The sequence below is a fragment of the Gallinula chloropus genome (genome assembly GCF_964237585.1).
Source record: "Gallinula chloropus genome assembly, chromosome: 1".
NCBI classification, from domain to species: Eukaryota; Metazoa; Chordata; class Aves; order Gruiformes; family Rallidae; genus Gallinula; species Gallinula chloropus.
Genome location: NC_140085.1, coordinates 123292893 through 123310502, shown reverse-complemented (window position 1 = coordinate 123310502; position 17610 = coordinate 123292893). Strand labels below are relative to the sequence as shown.

Here is a 17610-nt window from a genome sequence, read left to right as displayed (position 1 = left end):
CTGGCTGTAGCCTGTACTCTGTAGTAAAAGAGAAATTATGACAAAATATTAATGTAGACTAAGTTGAAAACAATATAAGAAAGGTGAAGAAGATCGATAACAATGAGCTGCTGCTCTGAAGGGAATGGACTGGACAACACAAAGATATTGCAGTGTAACTCTCAGATATTCTTTCTTACACAACTACTTTTACCAGATGTATTTAATTAATTTTAACAGAAATGCACAGGAACTAAAGAATATTTTCAAAATATAATGATTTGCTCTATTTTAGTCTTCTCCCCTTCTATTCACTTTACCTTCTAATGTACTGCTAACATGCAAAACATTCGGACTATCTATTGGAAGCAATCCTGACGGCAAAGGTGTATCACCTGTTCCCTCTATAAGGTGTATGAATTCTCCAACCTGAAACACAGAAACATACACATCCACACTAATCAGAAAGCACCTAATGCAGAACAGAAGATAAAATATTAAAATTCAAACCAAAGATGTCCTAGTAATGCTTAAGATCTGTGTTATGAAATAATTTACATGTCCAGGAGATCCATTATTTTAAAACTATTTTTTAAAAAATTATAATTTTACCCCTTGCTATGATAACAAAGTAGTTTAATTAACACTATTAAATGTGAAACATCAAGAAATTTCAGTGAGTTGAATGCTTTCCAGCTACTCATGGAATTCAACTGATTGGGGATACCCTGAATTCTAACTGTATGTTATAGATGCACATACTTAAAAATATACATGAGTTTACTTCATTGCCCTTCACTGTTAAGAACTTTTGTAGACCAAAAGTTTACATTTCTTTTGAACCAGTAACATTATCTTTAAGAAGCAAAAAAGAGGAGAAGCCACAGCAGATTAGTATGTACAAATTCTCCATTAAGAAGAAATAAAGTTAGCAAATCTTTATTATTCATCAAAAAGATCAGAAAACCAGCAGAAGCTTGAAAGCAAACATAAAATCCTGTTTTCAGCTGCACTAGAGTTAACTTTCTTCATAGTAGCTAGTATGGGGCTGTGTTTCCCACTTGTTTTGGGAACAGTGTTGCTAATACAGAGATGCTTTTGTTATATACAGATGTCTCTTTTTATTGCTGAGCAGCACTTACCCAGAGCCAAGGCTTTTTCTGCTTCTCAGCCCACCCCACCAGCAGGATGGCTGGGGGTGCACAAGGAACTGGGAGGGGACACAGCCAGGACAGCTGACCCCAGCTGACCAAAGGGATACCCCATACCATATTATGCCAGCTTGTAAGCTTGTAAGGTGCTTGATGAAGAGGAAGGATGGGAGTGGGGCAAAGGTCACAACTAGAAAATCCCAAAACCAAGAGATACCTAAATTAGGTACCTATGTATCTATGTGAACTAAACAGGAAATTTAACAAATATATTACTATTCCTTTGATAACCTCTTTTTGTATACCACAAACTTCTTTTGGACAACTTTAGCTTCTAATAATTACAAGGTAAAGGATCAAATGCTGCTGCAACTGATATAATTTGCACAGAAGGTTACCTTTCTATTTCAATAAACCACATTCTGCAAATACTGCCCTAAAAATGCATATTCTTTTGCTCTTCATTCCAGTTATGAAGTAATTTATGTATATAAATTAGTCTATCTACCAACCAATGCAATTTTTTTGCCTTTAATATTGGTCAATAATCTAAGTCAAGCCTGCTTTTTAATTTACTTTTATTCATAGTTTTGTCAGATATTTATGTTAAAGATGAAAACACTGCAATTATATTTCTGACCCAGCAAAAAGAAAACTATTCAACTTTGAGGGCATTTTCTTCCCTTCCTTGATTCAAGAGTTCAGACAAATCTTCCCTGAGAACGATTAAAGAAACCTACAGTAAAATTGGTTTCCCACACACAAACTAATAGTCACTCCTGGGATCCAATTTAAACAGGAATTATTCCTGTTTGACACAGTGTTTTGGCTCCATAAGGACCGTTAACCAGCTCATAACATATACAACCAATTTTATGAAGGTACTGGTTGCTAGGATGCCATTATACTATCAATTATTCTTCTTGTCATTGCTGACATCAATATGCTTATAGGTAGGAACAAACTTCCCCATTTTCCATTTCACTTTGAAGAATTATTGCATTTTGATCTCCACAGAATGCAAATCCTGTTTTCTTTCTGCTGAGGTTTTTCTGACACTTTGGAACAAAATGGGTATTTTACTGCATTTTGAAAGTTCAGCAAGTATCCCCATGGTTTTAATGCTTTATATTTCCATGTTCTATCAACTGCAAACAGGATAGCATCAACATTTTGTAGGCTTTATTGGTAACAAAAATAGCTAGTAAAATAGCTGTTGAGCTGCCATTAGCTATTTATCTAATCCCCATTGCTAACTAATATTTCAAAAGAATGTATAACTACTGGGAATTTGCAGTTCTCCATGCAAGTCAGTAATTAAGAACAACAGATAGTAAAATGTCCTCTTTAAACCATTTAATTTTATAGTAGGCATTTAGCTGTGAATGTCTAGACTGACACTCTTAAACCAAGACTTAATAAATTATTAGCATTGAAATCACAGGGTTTTTGCATTTAAATTAGGTCACCAGAAACAAAGATATATAAAAAAGCAGCCCATTATTTTAACCAATATATAGTTTCTTCTCTGAAGAGACCTGTGCTAAAAATTTGATGAACGTCAATTTCAATTTTTCTTAAAAAACACAAGAAATATTGAAACAATTTCAAAACAATGTAGGCAACATACTTGAATAGGTCAAACTTGAATTAATGTACCTTCTTGCTTTTATTACAGTGTCGTGGTTTCACCCTGGCTGAAGGCCAGACGTCCACCAAAGCCAGTGTATTACTCCCCTTTGTTGGACAGGGGAGAAAATATATATATTAAGAGGGTCAGGAGTCAAATTAAAGACAGGGAGAGATCACTCTGTCATCAACGAAGTGGGCAAAACAGACTCAACACAAAGTGAAGAAGAGAAAAACTACTCTACTTTATTACACTACACTACACTACAACTACAAAGAACGGTGAAGAAAAAACAGATTTGGGAGTGTGACCAGATCTTAAAACAAACATAACCAGATCTTAAAACACTTTCCCCCCACCACTCCCTTCTTAGCAAACTATATTCAGGATTTTGCTCCCTTCTTCCCCCTGCTCACAGTACAGGGAGGCAGGGACTGGGAGAAAATGGGGTTCTCAGTTACTTCTTCATGAGCTGTTTTCCTCTTTCAGATCTTAAAACACCTCTAACCTCCCCCACCCAGCTCCCTTCTTAGCAGACTTCACTCTAGTCATGATTTCACTCCCTTCTTCCCCCTGCTCGCAGCACAGCGGGGCAGGGGCTGGGAGATGGGGGCTGTGGTCAGTCCCTTGCAAGTTGGTTTCCTTCTTGGCCGGGGGTGGAGGGGGGCATTCATTCCACACCCTCCCCCTGCTGCACTGTGGGGTCTCACCCACAGGAGATAGTCCTCCATGAACTTCTCCAACATGAATCCTTTCCCCAGGGCTTCATCTATTCATCAACTGCCCTGGCGTGGGTCACTGCTATGGCAGGCAGTCATAAATCACAATGTCTCTCAGTCCCAGTCCTCTGTGGGGTCACCAGCCTCCCCCAGCAAACCTGTTCCAGTGCAAATCTCTCTCTCACTCATCTCTGTGTCATCTCTGTGTCTTCGTTTCTCTCCATGGCTGCAGGTGCTGGCAGCGGCTTGTTCCAACGTAGGGTCACAGCGTCTCCTCTGTGTCTCCACCTGCTCCATCCAGCATGGATCCCCTCCACAAGCTGCAGGTGGGGTCTCAGCCTTTTCCATGGGTTTCTCCACGGGCTGCAGGGGCATCTTTCTCCCCGGCACCTGGGCCGCCTCCTCCCCAGCCCTTTCCCGGCCTTGGTGTCTGCACAGCTCGTTACATCTTCTCGCTCCCTTCTCCGGTGGCAAAATGCAGCTGCTTCCGGGTTGTTTTCTCCTGTATGTGATTCTCAGAGGTGCTCCACTGTCTCTCGGGCTGCAACTTTGGCCTTGAATTGCTCGTTGTTTATAGTTCAGGCTGGCAGAAAACTCTAACTGCTGCTTAAAGAAACCATCTCAGCAGCACAGCCTCACAACACTGCAACATACAGATATACAGCTGGTGCAAGTAGAGATAGGATTCCTAGTCAAATTCAAGTCTGACTAGTGTCCTGGTTTTGTCTGGGATAGAGTTAATTTTGTTCCTAGCAGGTTGTGTAATTCTGTGCTTTGGATTTAGGATAACAATGTCGATAACACGCTAATATTCTGGTTGTTGCTAGACAATGTTTATACCACATTAAGGACTTTTCAGCTTTTCATACTGCCCTGCCAGCGACCAGGCTGGGCAGGTATTCAGTCACAAGAAGCTGGGGAGGTATTCAGTCAGGACAGCTGACCCCAACTGGTCAAAGGGATATTCCATACCATATGATGTCATGCTCCATATACAACTTGAAGTAAGTTGGCCAGGGGTTTAGACCATGGTTTGGGAACTAGATGAGCATTGCTGGTCTGTGGGTGGTGAGCAATTGTGATGTGCATCAGTTGTTTTGTATAGTCTTCTACCACCTTTAATAGTAGTGTTCTTTTCCTTTTCTGTCTGTTAAACTGTCTTTATCTCAACCCAAGAGTGTTATCTTTTTTTTTTCCAATTCTCTCTCCCATCCCACTGGGTGGAGTGAAGTGAGTGAACAGCCTTGGTGGTTATTTTAGCTGCCTGTTGGGTTAAAGCACTAGTTAAAACACTAGAGCTTTGAATCCCATTACCTTCTTCACTGATTGCAATAAAGAAGCAGTCTTACTCTGATTACTAGTTTGATCCATTTGTCAAAAAGAGTAGGAAATGTAGGTGGGGGTTAAAATGTGCTAAATTAAATTCTTTATCTAGATTATATACAGCACAAGTCCATACCTTAATGATACAAATTTCATCTTTGTATGAAGACATTTGATCATCATACAGCATGGTAGCTACAATTGTAAATTGATTGACAATGGTATGATTGAAATACTGCAGCCATATACACGATATTTAAGCAAGCCAATTTCTTCCTCCGTCATTACTATACAGCTGTAAAATCATGCTCGCTATCTTGCAGTTTCATCTTTTCCTAGATTTACCACGTTTTCTTGTAAATGATACAATTATGTTGATGTGACTTATTTTTTCTTACCTGAGGTGCTACATCTTAAAAATTTTGCACTTCCAACAGCCTTTAAATGCATCCCTCCTATTCAGCTAAGCTGAAAGGGCCAGGCATTCGAGAAAAAGCTACTATACAGGACCTAAAAGTGGCTTATCTAAAGCATTAAATGCTTCTTACTATGATAAGGTCATCTTTGTTAAGAACAGTGACTAGTAGCTAGGTGTCCAAATTTGTGTATTTCTACATCACCACTGGAGGCAACACTGGGACCTCTAGATGCGCTTTCCTCCCATTAACATGTTTCCATTTCCCTTCTCTTAATTAAATTATTTAGTTTTCAGGCTCTATACCTAATGTAGCATGAGCTTCCTCTTCTCAGCCAGGTTATATACTTCTGCTACTAAGAAAGAAACAAACAGGGAAAATGCTAATAGCAGAGGTTTAAAGAAAGGGTATAAAATCATAGCAAGCAGAAGATCCTTCTCAGAACTGCTCCCAGAAACCAGCAGGTTTGAGTCTTCCTTGTCTGGAGATTTCATCTATACATTTCATTGAATAAAGCTGATGGATCTAACCTTCATGAGTTTGTCTAACTTCTCTTTCACTAGTGAACTGTTTTAGCATCCCAAGAGTTGCAGGACAGCCAAGTTACTCAAGGTAAACATTGCTTACAAAAAAGTACTTCATTTGATTCAGTCTGTATATCCCCCATTAACATTCTGCAAATAATCTTATTTACCAGTCAGATCCCTTACCAGTCTATTTTTAATTACAGGAACTTAATTTTTTTTAAGTATCTGTCTCTATAAACTGTTCCACCTTTCTTACCATCCTTGGTTTTCTCTCCTTTTCACCCTATCCCTACTATATTGTTTGATGGGTGACTACAACTGCACACAATATTAAAAATATGGACACCATAGCTATTTTTAAAAGTGTACCAAGGTTTCACATTTTATGTCTATTTCTTTACTAATAATTTCTCTTTTTGAATAATGATGAGCACTGGATTGATTTTTCATTAAACCATCCACAAAGATCACTATCCCCTGACATGGGGACATTTACACAGCCTCTTTGGGGGCGATTCCCTGATGCCAATAATCATGAGCTCTCTGTCTCACTGTGGACTTGGACAGACTCTCCCTCCTCAATCTCTCTGCTAATTTTCAAGAAACTCAAGTAAACTGCACAGTCTTACAGCCACATGGCTTGCTTTCTGAAAAACTGGCCGGTGGTTTCTAATATTGAACAGGGTCAGACAGACAGGCTTGGACATCACTGCATTAGTCCCGGGTAAACAACAAAAACAAACCCCAAATATGCAAACACTAAACACTAGCAAGAGTCTCTTGTTCCATGGTAATGAAAAATATGAAATCTGAGAACGTGCAGGAGAAAAAGAATAAGCTGTTAAGTTTTGGATGTATTGTTACAAATCATGGAAATGTGGCAGAGAGAATGGCAGAAGCATGCAATTGCACAGAGGGAAAGACGAAACACGGAGGTAGTGTTATGAAAATGTGAAGCAGAATGCAAGCCTTGACATCAACCACACATAAAAGAAGATCAGAAAAATGACAGTGTATTGGAAAACATCAACAGCTAGAGACAAAACACAGCAGAAAAGTTAAAGGGGTCAAAAGATGAGCTAAAGAAAGGGAAATAAGAAGATTGTGTCCACTGAGATAAAGGATTACAGAGACATCACAGAAGCTGGAGTGCAAATTTGAAGGTAGAAAAGGTGGTCAAAAATAGGTCCTTGTGATTTGACGAAACTGATCTCAAGTAGAGACGGCAAAACCCAGGCTACATGAGTCAAGAGAAACTGAAAGATAATGGAGACAGCATTCATGTATAGTCAGAAGTTTTACTTGCATTGATGACAAGGACTGAATGGAATTTGGATTGGCAGAAAAATCAAGAGAGACAAAGCAAGCAAAATAATTACTATTCTACTGTGACAGCTTATCCTACAGTGATAGAGGGAGAAGTACAGTACATTAAAGACTTTATCCTTTTTCCAACTATGTTTCATCCAAAAGTATTATTCTTCCTCCCACATCAAGAGTAATTATTTAGATTCCATATATGTTTTGAATCTCAGTTGCCTAGAAAAGCCACCAAAGTAACATTCCTTGCAGTATTATATCTGTTTGTTATGATTTCACAGTTAAAAGTAACTTGCAGCATTTCGTATAATTCTAATTATGTGGAGATAAAAGGGGAGTAAACCTTGATTTAAATTTCTTACCTGAAACCTGTAATTTTATGTCAATCTCTGAGCAACATTGTCCTCCAAGACTTATAGGAATATTGTATATTATCCAAAAATAGGAAAACAAAACTTGCATTTGAAAGGTTAGCACAGAGATCACATCTTTATAATTGCATATGCATGTAAAAACTCTACCTTAAAATATGCACGTAATCAAGGCACAAATTCATTTACTCTGTCCACACAGAATTAGCAAACACATCCTGCTTCCTAACTGTTTAGGCTATCAGATAAAAATCACTCACAGAACATATTTTCTAGGCTTACCAGTTCATTAACCAGAATGACAGTGCAGTAACGTTTTTCCAGATTAAAGGGAAGAAAGTGAATCTCTAAGCCTGCAGAACTTCTCCCTTCCAAGAACAGTTTCTCTGTTGGACTGAAGAACTCATGCAGCAGTCTGGACTGGTCAGCTGTTAAAATAAGTTTAAATGGTTGTTTAGATACAACAGCATGGGTTGTAAAATTATGTAACTGCCAGAGTTTAAATGTAAGGATATTGTATACAGCTTACAGTTGTAATCCAAGGCACAGTATTCAAGGCACACTTGTAATCAGTAGCCATTATTTGCAGTTACACTTGTGTAAATGTGCTGCAATACTGTACACTGTATTATTTAAATACATTTTGGGAACTACTTGTGTTATGTGCATGGCAACAAAACCAGGGGAAAAGAGACAGTTCTCACCATCAAAAAAACTCCTTAAGGATGTACAGGCTATAAGCAAATGACTCTTTCCAAAAAGAAGAGTACAGTTTACTACTATTTAAACAAGCAATCTTGCTCTCAGTGGCAGTAACTATGTTATGCTACAGTCTGAAACCCTCCAGATTGGACAAGAACTAAATATTGACCAGTTTGCTTTCTTTGCAATGCTTTCATAAAAAATATTATGCTGACAAAGTGCTTTCTCTGCATGACACTAAGATACTTATGCTTGAATCTAGCAGGGTCTGACTACTTTCTCATTGTGTATTTTTTATCTGCTGAGCACATTTTGATAATACAGAATACTTTAGAACCGGACTTTCATTCAACCTGGGCTGGCTAACCTTCTGGAAAGTTCAACAGACTTTAGAAGCGAAAGTGCAGGCAACAGAAATGAGAGAATAACACATAAATTGTGCAAACTTTTGTGCAATTAAACTGATTCACCCAAAAAACCCCCCACCAAAATCTAAGCTGAAGAAAGGCTTAACCTCCACTCACCTTTTCTCATTATTGTCCATATTCTTTTCCAATCAATATAGGAACTTCCCCATATTCATGCTTCAACCAACAGTTAGGTTTGACATGAATTTGATCTTTCCAAAGTCTACATAAAGAATGACCAAAAACACCACCCCCAAACCACCAACAGGCCCCAAGTCCCATTTTTATTCTTCCATAAAGTAGACCAAGGCAACCCTAATAGGAAGTACGTTGACTAAATAAGGCACTAGCTCCCAAATTTCTCTCCTGTTCAAGTGTTCCCCATTCAGAGTACGTAAAACTGTGGAGCAGACTAAATTAGCTTTCTGTGGGCCTTTCCTCCTCACTTTCTCTCAGCATTCTGTGAAATTAAAACAATTGCCAAAAAAAGAAAAATTTATTTTAAAAATTTGATTATTTTTAAACAACTTTTTTCCTTTTTATTATGGCTGGTCCATGACCAAAAATAAATAAATAAATAAACAAACAAATAAATAAAATCCTAATTCCTATTACTCTCTACTTAGGATTTTTGACCCTTATTAGCACGTTTTGCTTTCAGGTCATGTAACACATGCATGGAACAATCTTCTTTAGGTTTCATTCATGATGTTATAGAGACAAGGATGCAGAATTATACCCAAAGCCAAAGTACACTTAGTTCTGCTACAAATGAAAAAAATTATTTTCTTTACAAAGAAATGAAATGCCATAAAAAAAGTCTCTGTAGATCCAAGCTGACTGAAGCTATAAAAATCTTCATAAGCTATTTATGAATTGGTAAAAAACCTCATACCTCATTTTGTTATTTAAGGCAGATACTTTTATTTTTATGGACTGTATATTAGTTCGTTGTTAATCACATCTCAGAATATAGTACAAAATAATAAAAATGTCTAGAAGTGCCAGTTCATTCAGATTATAAATCTTATTTCCATATGATTTCATGGAAGCACAATAATATTTTATAAGAGAACAAAATTAATTTCATAAGGCCATTGTACAAATTTTGCTGACTTTCAGTAGCCTGGGAACAGGCTGTATTCTAGATTCATACATTCTGACAGAACTGTTGACTGGCATTTCATAGGAAATAAGAGCAAGAAATGCACATGTTAATGAGTATTCTCAAGAAATAGTTAGGCAAACTACAATGGCTCCAAGTCAGAATTCCATGAAGCCAACCTATGGGACATTAAAAGAAGAAAATTAGACTTTTTTAAACTGTTTTTTTTTTCATGGTAAAGTCATTAGGATTACAGTGCAACCTCAGGGATCATTTCATAAATTAAATATGTCAGAATACAAACTATCATATAAATAAGACCATACCTGAGCATACCCATAAATAATAATTACTTTATATGCCAAAATCCTTATTATGTAGATACTCTATTTTCTACTGTAGTACAGAGGTACTTACAGCAATTTAAGTTGTTCTCTTCATTTGGATCTTCAGGCAGTGTACTATTAGTACAATTTAACGTGTTATTTGGAGAACTAAAAAGAAAAAAATAAAAATTGAAGCAGTAGACTAAAGCTGGACCTTTCTGTTAGTAATAGATAGCTTTTTCCCATTTTTATGAATAATTACTGAAAAGCAAATGTTTTCAAGTTAAAAAATAAATAAATAAATATAGCCACATTTTGGAACCATCTACCTACCAATAATGTTAAATACCACCTCTGTCCGCTTAAGTCAGCAGTCATATTTACAGCAGAGACAGACCATACTCGCTTCAATTAACCTTTATAACAACTCTGCAGTATTCATATAAGAAAAATTCCATTTTTATAAAAATTAATTAGATTTGGTCAGTCAAATGTACTACACAATAAAAATTTGGGGGAAAATCAGTCCAAATTGTTCCCTTTATCATTTCAATACTGTATGGGGATAGGCAAATCAAAATTGTTGCCTGGTACATCATGAAGTGTCAAGGCCTTGCATTCCTCTGATTCTCTCACTTGTCTTCCTTTCAGTCTTTCTAATTTTTGCTCCAAACCTACTGTATAGGAACACATGTAACTGTCTGCAAACCACATTCAGTTCAGATGCATTGTGCTCACTCTAGGACAAACATTCATAGACCTTTTGGACATGTCCTTAGACCGCTGCTTCTCAAAAGTAACAGTCATTCCTTGCCCCTTATCAGAACACACATCAGGTTTTAGATCCACTCTTACCTAAACTGTTTTTTTTAAGCCCAAATTTTTCTCTAGACCCTCTGCACCTTCTTTTGAGCTCAACAATCTCCTCTTTTTAAAGAAGAGCTTAGTATTCTATTTTCTAAACTAAACCTTAAAATTGAGGCACGTTTTTATTTATTTATTTAGATTTTTTTTTTAAGTCAGGCAGCCACATTGTAATGGTAAAGAAACACATCACAAAACATCTTGTTATAAAACAAGGGTAACTTTACACCTAACCAAGCTACATGACAGCAATATGTTCAAGAAATTCAATACCAATTCTTCTTTTGTTATTTAAGATAAGACATTCCTTCTTAGCAAATTAAATCAATAAAGTAAAAAATGTGGTTTACACTAATTCAAATAAAGGAAAGGGAGAGGAAAAAAAAAAGCAGCACCAAATCAAAAAGACTGAACTTGGCATCTTATATTTGCCATTCTCAAAGTCTTTGTCTTTTTCATATTGGAATGCAAAATAATTCCCTAAAATAGGTTCTCTCTAAAACTTTTATTTTTCTCCTTTTTTTCCCACAAGTATTACCATACAAGAAAAAAATACTTGAAATTTACTTTTGTACTCATGGTTTACAACATTTCTCTTCAAAGAATAAATATAAATTGGAACACAATTTCCCATGATTTTTTGTGCAAAGGCTAATTTTACTCTTGGCTCTCTGTATAAGTATTGGAAACGTATACAATGAGAAAATAAAGGTGCAAAAACCCCATATTAGTAGGTAGTTCGCCGCCTTGCTAAGCAGCAACAAGTCTCAGAAGAGGAGCTCTTCAAGCAACTTCTACTAAAAGTAATTATCTTCTTGTTGGAGTTAAGTTTGGTCACATGCAAGGTTCATTTCATTGAGGTTGTAGCCTTGAAAAAGAGGGGATGACAAAGTCTGAGAACAGCAAAGCTTATTCCTCCATACACCTTTCATTCAGAGGCTGCAGGAATGACCTATATTCACTAACAGTGCAGTAATTCTTCACAAGGAACCAATACAATCAAGGATTTGTCTAAGAGAGGGATGAAGGAGGATGAGCCTTAATCTGAACACCTTAACTCCGTTCATGACAATATTACATTTCAAGCATATTTGAAAAGAACAGATATACTTGAAAAAAACCTACAACAAAATCTTTGCTTCTTCTCATCCCCCAAAGCAAAATATCCTCTTTACCATCATATTTCCTTGATATTACTTCAGAGTTTTTTCTAGCCTTCGTCACAGCCTCTACCAGTGTTGACAGAAGACTGTGCAGTTTCATTTATGGAAGGAGAATTTTGCTTAATTTACAACAGCACAGAGCTCACGGATGCTGAAAACTACACTGTAATCTATCTCAAAAAAAATATTGCGAGTAGAGATTCAGCTCTAAACTCAGGTTTAATATTATGCACACATAAAAGTCATTCTCTCCTAGCAATAAAATTTGATGAACCAGCTCATAGCAAACAATTATTACCTACAGCATTTGATAGCTATGGGGTCTCTCTTAAAATAAATAGTTAATCTTGGTGGGCTAGAAAAAAAAAATCACAACCTTAAATAAATGAACTTGTAAAATTCTCAGAATATGTTACCCTGGAGATTCATTTTAATACCTGTACTTAGAGGCCATTTTTCAGAAAGGAAAATGATATCTGAGATATGTGAGTACAACATACTATTTATTCTGTACTTACAAGTAAGTATCTCACATAAAAATACAAAAATACAAATTTTATATAAAATATCATCTCAATGCTTTATCTTTGAATCAGAATGTCAAGTCATGACTAACAACAGAGACTACAGCAGAAGAATCCTTATAAAAACAAAGAATTTCTCAAATGCTGCATGAAAACCATCATAACATAATAAGCATATTATGTGGAAATATATTACACATTGAGAACATACATAGAACAACACATTTCTTCATTGGGGTGAGCCATATATCAAGTAAGTCCTACTTTCAGAGTTGAATGACAGAGTAATTCATTGCATTGATTTGACATGGCACTGAGTGTCTCTGTAAATTTATTCTCAGTTCAATGAACAAAACACTTGCAGATAAGTGAAGGGAAGGGGAAATAAAACTGTATTATGGAAGACATGCATATGGTGTCTCATTCTTCTATAATAAAAAGAAATATAATCTCATCTAATAATAAAACCAAAATGAATATAGTTAAGATCAGGAAGGTATAAGAAGCATGGCTATACTCTCAGTCTGGCTCAATACATCCCCTTTTAATACACACAGAAATAAGGAAATAGATTAGGCAGAACAGCTTAATGCTGCCATAAAACACAGTTTGCTGCACTTAGCTCAGGGCAGCCTCCCATACCAATACAGGCTGTGGGATGAATGGTTTGAGAGCAGCCCTGTGAAGGAGCACTTGGAGATACCAGTGGACAAAAAATTAGGCATGATCCGGCAATGTGTCTTCACAGTCTAGAAAACTGTCATGTCCTGGGATGTATAAAAAGAAGTTTGTCCAGCAGATAAAGAGTGGTGATTCTGCCCCTCTACTCTCTAGTGAGACCCCACCTGGACTACTGTGCTCAGCTCTGGAATCCCCAGCAGAAGAAAGACATGGAGCTGTTGGAGTGAGTCCAGAGGAGGGCCACAAAAGACAGACGGGCTTGTTCAGTCCAAAGAAGTTAAGGCTCCAGGAAGACCTTATAGAAGTCTTTCAGAGGATTTATAAGATGAAGAGAGACTTTTTTACCAGGGCCTGTAACAATTTTAAACTAAAAGAGTGTATATAAAATTCCTAACATATAAGGAAGAAATTATGTACGATGAGGTGGTAAGACACTGTGACAGGTTAGCCAGAGAAGCTATGGATGTCCCATCATTTGAAATGTTTAGGGTGAATTTGGACAGGGCTTTGAGCAACCTGATCCAGTGGAAGATGTTTCTTCTCACAGCTGGGGACTGAAACTAGATGATCTTTAAAAATTTCTTCCAAACCAAGAAATTCCATGATTCTATGGTATTAAGTCCACAGAACTGACCTATCTCACCTCACACACCAATCACTTCTCCACATTAACACTGAGGTAACACTGTATGAATGATGTCACTGCTGAAGAACCCAAGACAAGCTTCAGCATCAAGATTATGCATGTGCTGTATAGACACAAGAGCAAAGGATCACCAGCCTACTTGTGAGACTAAGCGTGTTCTATCACACTGGGATCAGGTCTCTTAAGTCTAGTAACTCAGGTATTAGAAGTCATTCAGTTAAACAGCAGGAACAGCGACCAAACAACTTCACAAACTGCCTCTTGTTTCTTTTAGGTTTTGTTCAGAAATAACTTGTCCCATTCAAAGCAAGGTTATTTTACTGTGCATTGCATGAACAAAAACTTCTGCAAAAGTTACAGACAAGGATTGGTTTAGGAGGGCACCTCTCAACTGCTTATGAAAAAGACCTTGTTGAGACCAAGAAAATGCAGGTGTAAATACTTCCAATTTATTCTTGCCATGGTTTAGTCTAACCAGTTGAACCTTGTACTACAAATTACTTACATACCTGTGCACCAGTGAGAAACAGTTTAGTAACTATCACCTCTTGAGTTACCATTTATCCCCTCCTACATAGCATTACGACCAGGTTTTGACTGAAATATTTTTCTTTTTAGTAGCTGGTATAGTGCTGTGTTTAGGATTTAGTATGAGAATAATGTTGATAACACACTGATGGTTTTCGTTGTTGCTGGGTAGTTGTAATGTCTACATAAAAGTCAGGGACTTTCCAGCTCCTTGTGCCCCACCAGGTGCACAAGAAGCTGGGAGATCAAACCCAGGAGAGCTGGCACAGACTGGCCAAAGAGATATTCCATTCATGTAATGACATGCTCTCTATACAACTGCAGAGGCTAGCCAGGAGGAAGGATCATTGCTCAGAAACAGGCTGGGCATCAGGTTAGTGTTTTCCTTCTGCATGTGGTGACCAATTGCATTTGTGTATTACATCGTTATTGCTGCTGCTATTTATTCTCTAGGTGCAATGGGCAAATCTTAAGTTCATATCGCAGCAATTTCATCAATGAACTTTTGAAGACAGAAGTTTTATTAGAAAGGATACAAGAAACTTCTTTTTCATGCACTGAAAATACTTTCTGAAAATTAATATTGTATCTTAGAACCTGTATTACACAGGGAAACAATAGAGCCTTTTAGATCTTTTGTCTTTATCTTATCAGTAAGTAAATACAGGTATTCTGTCTAATGTAATTCTCCTTGGCACATTGAACCCCTTAGAACAAAAGGTATAAGAACAAAATTCAAAAAATTAAAAAAAAAAGTTAACATTAAGCAGCTATGTACATTGTGCAAAGCTTGACTTGAAATTCATTAATTAATGGTTCCTTCATCAGTTTAGAATGAGGTTTTATTGATATAAAAATATTTATCCACATTCACAGCTTCTTTGCAAATCAATCTGTGCAATCATGAGCCTTCGTTACTGTAAGACATACTCTAAACTGCTTAGTCATGATCTTAGCATAGGAACTGTCAGTGAATCATTAGTATCTCTTTCTAGTTTTACAGAAGAAAATCCATGAAGCAATTGAATGTAACCTTGAACTTTTACTGTCATTCAATTTTCTTTAATTTTTTTTAATGGACACTGGTCAAAATAGCAACATGACTGAAAACTACTTATGGGTAGTTTTACATTGGAATTCCTGAACCATGTGGCATGCAATTCTCCACCTGGTTCTCTTTCTCCCACAGGGAGTCGGCCATGCCAGCACACAGATGTAGGTCAAGGATAATAACTGAAGTGTCACGGGCTTGGAGAGCATAGAAAATTGCCTAACTTGAAAAACCCAAGCAAATGTATCACAAAATACTTAAAAGAAAAACTGCCAACTGGATAAAAGACAAAATGCTACCCTCACCAAACATCATTCAGCTCTCCAGGGACAAAGAGGTCTTGCCTGCAACCACTGAATTACACCCTGCCTCAGACATGGGCTACTGTTCAATTTTCTAGCTTAGGCAAGCACTGTGCCCCAGTAAGGACAGTTTGTCTGGCATTAGCTTCAGACTGGGATATATTTCCAGTCACAGTATGATAAGCCCATTCCAAAATGACTAAAGTGTTGGTCTCCTCTTTGCAATGAATGACAATATTTTGGTGCCTGTGATACTGCCAGAGGGGAAAAAGTGGTAGGTAAGAAGGCTGTCTGACAGGTAAAGCTTCTTACAATGAAGTTCAAAGTGGTGTGTCTGACACATATGGGGGCATATATGAGGACAGAGAAGGAACTAAGAGATTGAGGAGACCCACCTGAACTTGCATGGATTATTAAATTGTTAGGATCAAAGTATGCAAATGACATCAATCATGTAGACACAATTACTTAGAGCATAAGCACTGATTTTAAGGTAGTTTTATGCTTACGGTACAATTAGAGCAATGGCCTCCATTTTCTAGAAGGCATTTTCTGGATTTATCAAAACATTAAAAATTATTCCAGGTACAACCTTATTTTTGATCAGTTATGAATTGCACATATAATAATCTTTAACAAAATTTCAGATGTTGATTATATTCAAGAAAAAAAAATCTTAAAAAGAGCACCTAGTGTCTTCCATTGTCACAGAAAATAGGAACAACTAAAATTATAGCAAATCAATACTGGAGATTTCTAAGAACTTAAGACACCCTCAAATCAATTTCAATAAGAGTGAGGGCTGGGTGTATGAATAAAATTACATTTTTTAGGATGATTTCTTTCCTAGCAGTAAATAAACCTTAAACATTCAGGATGATGAAAAATCCTTTTCTCTTTCAACAGCCTCTGAATCCTCTAAGTACAATATACTAGTAAAATCTGTAGACATTGATGGATGGATCTATCATTTTTTCTTTCTTTGTAAGAGGTCTTTGACAGTAGTTTTAGAAAACCATTATTTCGTCCTAAGAGATTTTTAAATAAGAGTTATACAGTTTTCCAGTTTATTTCTTCTCTTGCTTAAATTGAAGATGGAGAGCTTTACTTTGACATATGCTAATGGCATTGGAGTTCTAAATGTTAACTGTTTCCTTCATCAGAATTGATAGCCTAAGAGATATGAACACTGATTCTTTATTATGTCTCGTTTTGAATTGCATTCAGAAAAGACCAAATGCCTTTTTTCCAAAAATATGAAGAGAAGCAATGTCCAGTCAAAGCAGTCCAACATTTCTTTCGTAGGCTGACAGTTTGGAGATCTTATCAGAGTAACTAGCAAGTTATGACCACACTCCTTTTTCTACTGTGCATTACATTAAATAGATGTGGCTATTTCCCCTTGGACACAGGTCTTGGTAAATACTTCTGTGGATCTTGGATGAAAATCATTGTGCTGACATTGGCTGCACACTACAAAAAAAATCACTAACCACTGGAGGTTCACTTGCAGCACATGTGGTAAGTATAGCTTAGCTGTGAGTGCACAAAGCACACAGGGCACTAGCAATCAGTGCAGCTCACCCAACACAAACGAGGGACAGGACGGCGTTTAACGCACCCACCCAAAATGCCTAGGTAACGGTACCCTGGCGGCTATAGTATTCTTTCTTTATTTCTGGGCTGGAGTATTTCTCACATCTATTGTGAGAGGGCTGCTGATGGTGTATTTTCAAAGCCAGATCCTGCTTCTCTGAGAAGAAACTTGACCAGTGACACTTTTGTTAACCTTCCTTTATACTCCCTTCTTACTTCTGTTGGGGTTTTATTCACTACTACTAATACTATTCCAACTGATGATTACAAATAAAAATA

General features: G+C 37.0%; 1 protein-coding gene across 1 annotated transcript in view; it reads right to left on the bottom strand.

Annotated features, from left to right (window-relative positions):
- The window catches only part of CFAP47 (cilia and flagella associated protein 47), a gene marked incomplete at both ends in the record, with an annotated part of 308599 nt that overhangs the window by 173421 nt on the left and 117568 nt on the right, over positions 1–17610 (bottom strand). The window contains 3 exons of the mRNA XM_084279564.1: positions 300–408; positions 7719–7864; positions 10068–10144. Of these exons, the coding sequence (XP_084135690.1) occupies positions 300–408; positions 7719–7864; positions 10068–10144 (332 nt within the window). The remainder of the gene's footprint in view (positions 1–299; positions 409–7718; positions 7865–10067; positions 10145–17610) is intronic.